The sequence below is a fragment of the Chinchilla lanigera genome, unplaced genomic scaffold (assembly GCF_000276665.1).
Source record: "Chinchilla lanigera isolate Chin_1 unplaced genomic scaffold, ChiLan1.0 scaffold00041, whole genome shotgun sequence".
NCBI lineage: Eukaryota > Metazoa > Chordata > Mammalia > Rodentia > Chinchillidae > Chinchilla > Chinchilla lanigera.
In genome coordinates this window covers 18,686,120-18,696,471 of record NW_004955442.1, presented here as the reverse complement: position 1 = coordinate 18,696,471, position 10,352 = coordinate 18,686,120, and the positions used below count along the sequence as shown (strand labels likewise).

The window sequence follows — 10,352 nt, the reverse complement described above, 5'->3', positions numbered from 1 at the left end:
TTTTTTTTTTTTTTTTGATATAAGGGTCTTGTCATATAGTTCAAGCTGGCCTTGAATTTACTGTGCAGCCCAGGCTGGCCTAGAACTTGCAGTGATACTCCTGCTTCAGCCTCCCAAATGCAGGGACTACAGGTGTGCAAAACCATGCCCATCATGGCTTTTATTTTTTAAACTAAAATAGTTAATAGAGATAATCAAGGAATTCTGATCCCTAATATATAATTACTTATACAGGTAACCTAGCTACACATTTTGAATGGCCCATATGAGTTGAGTTAACCTAGGGCTGACAAGCTATCACCTAACAGTCCTTTTCAGCTCTCAAAACCTGCAATTGAAGGAATCCAAATTCCAATCTGACGCTGGGAAAAATGTAAAAGGAAAAGTACTCATCTAATAGGCCTGTGGTTTCTATGTAGAAAGGGCTTAGGGACAGCAATCTGACAGTTGTGTTTATACTGGACAGTGGTGAAAACATCAACTGCCCTTAGAAGAAGCAGAATGCTCACATTGCCCTGAGTATGTTCAAGTTCTCACTGGAAGAGGCTAGTCCTTTTTCCTTCTGTACCTGTTTCTCTGCCAGCCTCATTCACTCCTTTATCCTGCCTAACACATGGATGTTAAATACAGAAATTACCGGTTCTAGGCAGTCAGAGTTAGTTCCTCTGTAGTTTAAAAGACTATATTTTACATTCCAAACTAACCTACAGCTTTTCCTAGCTTAAGGAGGGACTTATTAAACTACAAGTACTTTAGTTCAGGAATAGTTAAAAATGACATTTGTACAGTGTCTTACAGAATCTCTCTCAAGTTACATCCCTGCAGGTTTTCTGTATTTTAAACTAATGCATAAGGCTCTATATTTATCCCAGTTAAATGTCAACAGGTTGGAGTCTAGCCTGTCAAGATCTGTTTGGATTCTAATTTTGTCACTGAACTTTGCTATCCTGGCTTGGCGGCATCCTTTTTCAGCCAGCTAAGAGTGACAGTAATCTCCTTGGCAAGGATGCACCAGGAAGCCTGAAGTAGGAGAGCAGAAGAAAATGTAAGAGAAGAAAATGAAAGCAACAGGCTCAATTAAGCAGGCAAGGAAGAATCAGGAAAAGCAGGCGCAGGCACAGAGCTATAGAGGATGCAAAGGTGCGAACAGCTACTGCCCATGGAGTACATTACAAAACAACACCATTAAATATATGCTGTGATCTTAAGAAGAGATCTTATGCTGTGTTAACTCATAAATACAAAGGACAGGAGAATGTTTACAAAGTAGGGTTCATTTAATCATTTTTGAAAAGGCATAGTGGTTTCTTTAATAGTGATTTTCTCTGGTGAGAGGAAGTAGAGAGAGGTTAAACAGAAAGCCTTTAATTTCCACTTGTACTTTCTACTTGGGGCTCTTCTACCCTTGTATATTCATTACTTTAAAGCTTGTTCTAGACAGATTTTGTGGCCCTGCTGCAGAATGCTGAAATATCTGAATGAGAAGTATCTAAGATCTTCCTAGGACTTAGTAACTCTTTGAACCCGATAAGACTCAAAATGTTCTGTGAATCCTTTGCAGGTTAGGAATTCAGAACATTTACATGTGATACACAGTGATGTTTTTTTTCCCAAAGAAGCCCAGTTCAAGTTTATGTACTACTGGGTCACTTATGATGCTGTCATCGTGAGCACTTTCACAAGGCTCACTCCCCAGACACCTGGGCTGAGACAGACGCTTACTTTCCATGCTTTGTAAATAAGAAGGTCACAAGGTAAATGACTGGCAAATATGTATTGTATTTCTAGTACCAGGAGCTGCAGTCCAGTAGCAGGCAAAATTTATCAGCTTATACCTTTAAAAAGTTTTACATGAGTGTGCAAACATTTTAGGACACGATGAATCAAATGGAATCTCATAAAACATATTTTTAAAAAATGAGATGGTGCCAGGCATGGCTGTAATCCCAGCACTTGGGAGTCTGAGGCAGGAGAATCACCACGAATTCAAGGCCAGCCTGGGCTACATAGTGAATACAAGGCCAACCTGAACTACACAGCAAGACCATCTCTCAAAAAAACCCAAAACAACAACAACAACAAAAAACCCCAAATAACAACAACAACAAAATGAGCCGGTCCCAGGTGCAAGGGTGAACTTTTGTAATTCCAGAGACTTGGGAGGCTGAGGCAAGAGGATTGCAAATTTGTTGCCAGTCTGAGCAACTCTGCAAGACTCTTAATGCCAAATACTGAAAGGCTTGGGATGCAGTTCAGTGACAAAGCACCCTTCCATCAGTCTCTAGTACCACTACCACCACACACAAAAAAAGGGAGGCTATATAATGGCAACATAAACCAAACATGGGCTGCCGGTAGTGTCCTCTTATGGAATGACAGCCCAGAAGCCTCTAGACAGACAGGTATGCAATGGGATATATTTTCAGTTCAAGCTCCATCTATGCCATATAGTTCTGTCTTCCCCCTCACATGTAAGCAGCTCCAAACATCAGCCTCTTCCTTAATTATTTACAGTGACTACCATTTTAGGAGACTGATTCAACTGGTTGGCTGTGAAACCCACCTGGGAAGAAATATCAAAGCTCTCACCCACAGAGGTTCTGACTGAATGCCATGCAGAAGATAATTTTAAAGCTCCTGACCATTCTCACATGCAGCCTGGGCTGAGTACCACTGACTAAGACCTGTGGTCACTGTTTACTTATGGTTTATATAACTCACACCTGTTTTGAATATGACTATTAGCACAGGAATACACTATACAATTAAACCTTTGAGGGGACACCTTTCTGTTTTCTGTGCATTGAGGTGTGCTGAACTTCATAGCTTACAGAGTTAGAGCTGTTTTCTGACACAACTAGGAGAAAACTAGTTAGGATTCATAATACAACTTCGGTGCCACAAATCATTCAGCCATTCCTTTTTCCAGGCAGTTGCTATACCACTGAGCTACATCCCCCACCCTAGTCATTCCTTTCTCCGAATCACAGTGTCAAAAGTCCTCAGCCCTTCAGTTCTTTTCTATGGTCAGATAGCACAGACAACAACCACCTTCCAACTCATATTTAAGCATAAAAAGAAAAAATTAAAAACAGTACCTCAGCCAGGCGTGGTGGCACATGCCTGTAATCCCAGCACTTGGGAAGCTGAGGCAGGAGAACTGCAGCAAGTTCAAGGCCAACTTGGGCTACATAGTGAATTCAAGGCAGCCTGAACTGCACAGCAAGACCCTACCTCAAAAAGACCAACAAAATCAAAAACAAAAAAATATTACTTCCTTGTGCTTACAATCTTGTAGGGAACATAAACAATGATAACACCATGAGATTATAAGGGGAGTCCTAAAGGCTCCAGCACAGAAGAATGACTCCTAAGTGACAAGTCAGAGACAGTTTCTGAAGAAAGTGCCTTTTAAGCAGATACCAGAAGAATGAATCAATGTGAGTTGGGTAATAAGAAAGTAAGGGGAAAAATATGTTCTGGAAAGGATGCAAAGGTGACAGCAAGAGAGTTAAGTAGGTGCTGACTTTGCCGAGCAGAGCTCAAAAGGGCATCTTCGAGTCTGGCATTTTCATCCTAAAGGCAACAGGCAACCCTCACTGAAGGACATTAGGCAGATGCTCACCCTCTGAGAAGCTCACTGTGGCTGTGTGTTAGAGAATGGAGCAAGGATGGTAAGACTGCAGGGATATGGACAAAGTTAGTGAAACCACCAAGGTAAGGAACAGCCTAGGGCACTCTGTAGGGCAGTGGCAGTCATGACAGAGACAGGAATTATGCCAAAAATAAGCAGGTCAAAGAGCGAATGGGATGGGAAAAATGTATTGTATGGGAAGAGTCCTAGCTAGAAACGTGAGAAAATACACATCTGTCAAAAAAAGGGGACTGCCTTTCTGAGCATAATTTGAGGAACCTGTCAACTCTTCTCCAGTAGGCAGCTATCACAATAGCAGGGAGAGAAAACAAGCCACAACACTTTAATATGTATCATTCAGTGTTCAGATCTTTATATTTATTCATTTAAAACCTACTCTATGAAGTAATGCTTATACCTTTGATATGGTCTGGACATATTTTGAGGACATCCTCCAAAGGTTCATACAGTAGAGGCTTGGTGTCGGCGTGGCAATTCTTTTTGTTGGTGGGGGCTGGGCATCAAACCCAGAGCCCTGTGCATGCATGGCAAGAGCTCTAGCACTGAGCCACATCCCCAGCCCCCTCAGTGTGGCAATGTAGAGTTGACAGGACATTTAAGAAGTGAAGCCTAGGGGAGGTTGCTGGAGGCCCTGCCTTTGAAAGAGATTAAGGTAGTTCTTGTGGGACTCTGAAATAGTTTCTGTGAGAGGATGTTACAAAAAGAACAAACCTAGCCCCTCACCCTCCTATCTCACCATGTAGTCTCTCTTGGGTTTTTTGTTGTCTTTTTGAAACAGGGTTTCACTACCCAGTTCAGGTTGGCCTTGATCTCACTTTTTAGCCCAGGCTGGCCTGGAACTCACAGTGATCTTCCTGCTTCAGTCTGCAAGTGCTAGGATTATAGGTGTGGACCACGATGCCCAGCCTGGTGCCTCATTCTTGTATACACTCTCACCCCATGGTGCCATTCACCATGAAATACCCAGTTCCAGAGCCAAGTATCATGTCCTTGACTCTCCAGAGCTGTGAGCTAAATGAAATCCTTTTCTTTATAAAATTACTCAGTTTCAGGTATTTCATTATAGTGACAGAAAATGGATTAATACAACTTTCTGTCCCTATTTTAAAACTTTTATTTTTATTAGTATATGTTTGCAGTACATAATGATTACATTCATTGTGAGGAATTCATACATACAACTCTTTTTCTTCCCCCTTCCCCTATACTTGCTCTTTTTTTGGCCAGCGTCAGATTGATTTATAAGTCCTTATAAAGTTAATTACTATATATACAGATAAACGGGCAGATTTATCCCTATTTTATACACAAAGATTATATACATTGCCCCAAATCACAAAACCAGTAAGTATCTTAGTCTAGATTCCACACCTTTAGTCTGGACTAAATTTAAATTGCTAGGCCCAACTCCCTTATCATATTGGGGACCAAAGCTAGGGACTTGCACTGAGCTACACCTTTAGCCTTTTTTAAGTTTTTATTTTGAGATAGGGTCTTCCTGAATTGCCCAGGATGGGGTAAAACTTGTCATCCTCCTGCCTCAGCTACCCAGAGTGCTGGCATTACAGGCATGTGCCACCATGCCTGGCTCAGTCTAAACTCAGAGCCTTGCTGTTGCCTCTCATAATACAGTACTGAGACTAGTCAAAAATACACAGATATCTTGGGAACACTGATTACATATGAATAGACAAAAATTCCCTGGCAGAACACAATAAATGAAAAGATAAAGGGGCTCAGATAGACTTCAAGCTCATAAACAAGAGGTGTTCACAAGGGAAATGGGTGTGGCAGAGAGGTAGGAGATATTCTAGTATCCCCTCAAAGCAGTACCCCCCTGCTCTTGGTATCCCCCTCAAAAGCAGCAGAGGAGGGTCCTGAGGAAGAAAACAAGTATAGTGTCAAGAGACACTGGAAAGTCATGGGAAACATGTAAGATGCTGGTTTATTTTTTACAACAGGTTGGTAAACTATACCGTGTTTTTGTAAGGCTCAAACTAAAAATGATTTTCTCATTTTTATAAGGTAAAGGGGAACAGTACTACACAGAGACAGAATGTACCTCTCAAAACATCACATTTATATACTATCTGGTCCTTTACTAAAAAAAAAAAAAAAAAAAACCATGTCCAAGATCACTTGTGGCCTTGGCAAGAATAAATTCAGGGAAATGGGAAGAAGAAAACCAGATTTCAGGTTAATACGGAACGCAAAGGAGTAATGGAGAGATAAAGTGATTCTTTGACCTTGTCTGGCTGTGAGAAGAACTTCAAAGGAACCAAGGGAAGAAAAGGTTTGTGTGCTTCCCAGAGAGAAGAGATTTGAATACTGTTGACACAAACAGGAAGCCACTGAAAGGGAATTGATGAAAATTCAGGAAAGAGAAGCTGCTATTGGGGAAGGGCCCCACTAGAGGGAAAGTACAGAATGGAAACACAGGCAAGGCTAGGAATACCCCTTCTTAGATAAGAGGAGGGCAGGAAAGGGTGGCTGCAGACAATGTGCAAACACAGAAGGGAGCACACTGCAATGTACCGTTTTCCTTTTCTTCACATCATCAGCTGGCAGCAAAGTGGGACTGGTAGCATCAGGGATTTAAAGAACAGGTAGAGAAGTCTGAAATGTCTGCAGTGAAGGCAGAGTGTGCTTGCAACAAAGAAATACAGAACGCAGATCAACCTCAAACACCCACTTAAAGTCAGAGACCACAAACCACAAAGTTTCATTCATATGCCCTGCATGCCACAAGCCACAAGTATTTTCCAGATAATGGAATATATTCTCTTTCAATCCATTATAAACTTTGATGGAAACTTAAAATTTGTACTTTTTTGAATAGAGCGTATTTAGATAGTGCTTTGAGCAAGGTGTCGTGGCGCACACCTGTAATCAAAGCACTCAGAAGGCTGAAGCAGGAGGGATCGCATGTGAGTTCAAGGCAGACTGAGCTACATAGTGAGACCCCGTCTCAAAAAAAAAGAAAGAAGCTTTGGAATCAAAGCTGGGTTAGAATCCAGCTCTGTCATTTACTAGCTGTGTAATTTTATCTAAGTTAATGATTCTCAGTAACCTATGGTTAAAAGGGGTTACCAATAGTTGTCTGAGATTTCATGAGGACTAACCAAGATTTATTAAAAAAAAAAAAAGACTCTGTGTATAAGTGGCAAGAGAAATGGCCCAGTAAATAAATCATAACTGTATTACATTATTATTATTATTATTATTATTATCATCATTATTATTATCAGCCGCAGCAGCAGCACTATTTTACTACCTCACATTACTGGCACTGGCTCATCTTAAGAGTCAGAACGGAGTCCAAAGAGGAGACATATGTCAAGACACTTCCAACTGTCACACAACCTCAGCTCTATCACTAACCAAATGACCCAGGCAGGGCACTCTAGACAGCAAGTTTTCAATGTGTAGAATAAGGAGACGGGACTCGTCATTATAAAACTCGGAAGGCCGTTCTCATTTGGATATAGAGCCAACAGTGCTCTGTACCTGAAAATATGATCTTTCAATTGACCACGTTCGTTGCTGTACAACTGCTATCAACAAGATTTGAGTCTGAATCCAGTTCTTCCTAAATAAGATGTACTTAACTTCTCTGACATTAGGTTTCCTCAGTTATAAAACAGTAAAAAAGACTTAATTTACCCCATTGTAAAGATTTAACAAAAAAGCCCTTAGGATGGAGCTATTGGCTCTAGTCTCATCCCTCCGGCTATAATCTGTGAGAACTCTCCCCCTTCCCCAGCACTCCAGAGGAAAACTTTGGAAGTGAAGTGCTCCACACGGTGCCCTACTTGAATCCTGTTCACACTCGTGGCCAGTCGTTATTTTCCTACGAGAACAAACTGGAAGTTCATTAAGAAGCCAAACTTTGGGAGTGTTAGCGCATCCAAAGGGTCTCATTACGCGACGTCTCATCTAATTTTCCTCTTGGGTCACACATTTTGACAATCCTCCCCCACGAGGCCACCCTGGGGACCAAAACAAGGGGCAGACGCAGAGTCAGGTGTAAGGATCCCAAGATGCCGAGTGGGAAACTACGGTCTGGACGCGGATCTTTGAGTTAGGACGCCTGGGATGGAAACATGTGAAAGCTTTCCGCAGGGACTAACGAGAGGCGTCTCGGCAGATGTCCGACTTCCATTTCGGGAGCTCTCAGCGGTCCAGGTACCCAAGACCCTGCCCAGCTGCCCTGCGGGAGACAGGCTTTGGCGACAGCGCCAAGAGCGGTCCGCACGTGCGGCCACGAAGCTCTCCTCCCGAGGTCCGAGGTCGCCGGTCCCAGCAGCCGTCCAGCAGCGGCTCCGTGCAGCTGAGGGCGCGGCTGACAGGACGGGACGCGCCACCCGCGCCGCTCCCGGGTCCGCCAGGACTTGGCGCCGGAGCCCAGCCTTACCTGGAAATGCTCCTGGAAGCGGATGGGGAGAATCTGCGCCATAGTAGGGGCGAGACAGAGGTAGCAGCGGTTCCCTCGAGCTGGCTGAGGAGCGGTGGCCAAAGCGCAGGCGCACTGCTCCGGGTCGCCCGGCACCTCGCCCCTCCGCGAGAGCGCCCTGCGCGGGATCCCTCCGCCCGCCCCGAGGGTCCGCGAAAAGTAGTCCCGCCTTCACCCACACTTCCGGCATCCTCGAGCGAGAGCGCTTCTGCTCTCCATCCGGCTAGTGTCTGGGGTAGGTGTGCTCGAGAAGGCAGAGAGGGTCCAGAACTGCCGGAGACAAGTGTGCGCGGGAATGTGGGCCAGGTCCTAGGGTGTATGCGGGGAGGTGGGCTCGAGAGTGTGTTCGGAAAGGTGTTTGCAGTCCTAGACTGCTGCCCTCGGACAGTGCTCCCGACAGGTGTGGCCTGACCTTTGCAAAATCCTGGAGCCAAAGGTGTCTACAGAGGTAAATGAAGTTATCCGACTACCCTTACTCAGCGCTTTCCCCGAATAGAGGGCAGCGTGGTAGTTCTACCTCAAACTCTGAGCTGTGGAGTTCAGGGCCACTTTTGTTGTTGCTCTTTTCTTTTTTCTTTTCTTTTCTTTTCTTTTCTTTTCTTTTCCTTTTTCTTCCCTCATCTTTTTCTTTTTGGCGGTACAGGGGTCGAATCCAAGGGTGCTGTACTACTGAGCTTCACTCCCAATCTTACTTATTTATTTACTTATTTGAGACAGGGTCTCGCTCTGTAGCCCAGGCTGGCCTCGAACTCGCGGGGATCCTCTTGCCTCAGCCTCTGAGTGCTGGGGTTATAGGCGTACCTCACCATGCCAGGGTTTGTTCATGGATTTTCAATCCTCCTGCCTCAGCCTCCCACATAGCTAGAATTACAGGCATGCACCACCGACCCTGACTCGGTCACTTTTTACTAAGGCACATAAGTTACAAAAATATGGAAAGGAATCTTGGAAACACATATGTTCCTTCGCAAGGTGTAGGCACTTCTCCTTTAGAAAACATCCTTCCTGGTTCAAACCGGTTTCTAGGAAACACTTCCGGAATATCAGTGCTGACAGTTCAAAAAGATCGTCCATCTAGCAACAGATGACCAATCGAAGCCAGTGAGGGTCATCCAAATTACCTGTGGTCACTTAATAGTAGAGTAAGTTAGAACTCTGGCCTACACCTGGTTTGCCCAGTGGCCAGTTATTTTCTCTGAAGCAGCATTTGAAGATGTGCTTTGCAAGCAGATGACTCAGCTACATAAAAGAAGCTTGTCCAGGAAAGGGAAGCCTTTGGCATTCAGCATAGGCTCTCCCAGGTGTAATCGACATACTTCTACTGTTGCACATGTTGCTCAAGGTAAACCTTTTTTTAAAAATTAAGTTTATTAGTCCAATTTAGGGCTCAAGGTAAATTTTAAGAAATGAATTTGTCCACTATGAATAACACAGTGATGGTGCAGTTATTTGTACAGTAACTTGACCATCTAGGAGCTAAAAATATGTTAAAGAATAGAACAGCCAAGTAATGGTGCATGCCTGTAATCCCAGGACTCTGGGAGACTGAGGCAGGAGGATGCAATTTGAGCCCAGCTTGCGAAATTTTATCGCATCCCTTTCTCAAAACAAAAATAATAAAAGGGAGTTGGGTATGGTGGTGTAGGCCTGTAATCTCAGCATTTTTAGAAGTTGAGGCAGGAAAATCCACAGTTGGAGCCCAACCTGGGCAATTTAGTGACTTAAGACCCTATCTCAAAATTTAAAAACTTAAAAAAGGGCTGGAGATGTAGCTTATTGTGAAGTCAGTGGGTTTAATCACTTTCAAATTAAACTTTCTTTTCAGTATTAGCCAAGACCTCTGAAAGTTGCCCTTTCAGCATGTGTGTGGCTTCATCCCCTAAAAATAGAGTTGATTTTTGCTGTGGGTAGTAGTGCATTTTCCAAATCTATTTTGGAAATAATGCTAATTATTCCAAAGTATCTTTTACCCCAAATATTAAGTAAACCATTTTATATTTCTTTTTTGTACTGGGATTGACCCAGGGATTTCCACTGAGATACACTGTTAGCCTTTTTTTTTTTCCTTCCCCCCCCCCCTTACCGGGAATCAAACTCACGACCTCGTGCTTGCCAGGCAGGCGCTGTGCCGCTGAGCTAAATCCCCAGCCCCACCCTTAGCCTTTTTAAAAATTTAAATTTTTTTAAAATTTTGAGACAGGGTCTTGCTAAATTACTAAATTGTCCAGGATAGGTTCTAACTTT

The 10,352-nt window shown here is 43.5% G+C and overlaps 1 protein-coding gene across 5 annotated transcripts in view; it reads right to left on the bottom strand.

Annotated features, from left to right (window-relative positions):
• Cltcl1 (clathrin, heavy chain-like 1) overlaps positions 1-8,453 on the bottom strand; it is a 115,440-nt gene extending 106,987 nt beyond the window's left edge. For 4 of the 5 annotated variants that reach the window (XM_005391782.2, XM_005391784.2, XM_005391783.2 and 1 more), the window contains exon 1: positions 8,070-8,203. In XM_005391782.2, coding sequence (XP_005391839.1) covers positions 8,070-8,111 — 42 coding nt within the window. In that variant the 5' untranslated portion in view covers positions 8,112-8,203. Of the gene's footprint in view, positions 1-8,069 lie in introns of all 5 variants that reach the window. The other variant, XM_013517955.1, reaches the window with a different exon arrangement.
• Between the last annotated feature and the right edge of the window lie 1,899 nt (positions 8,454-10,352).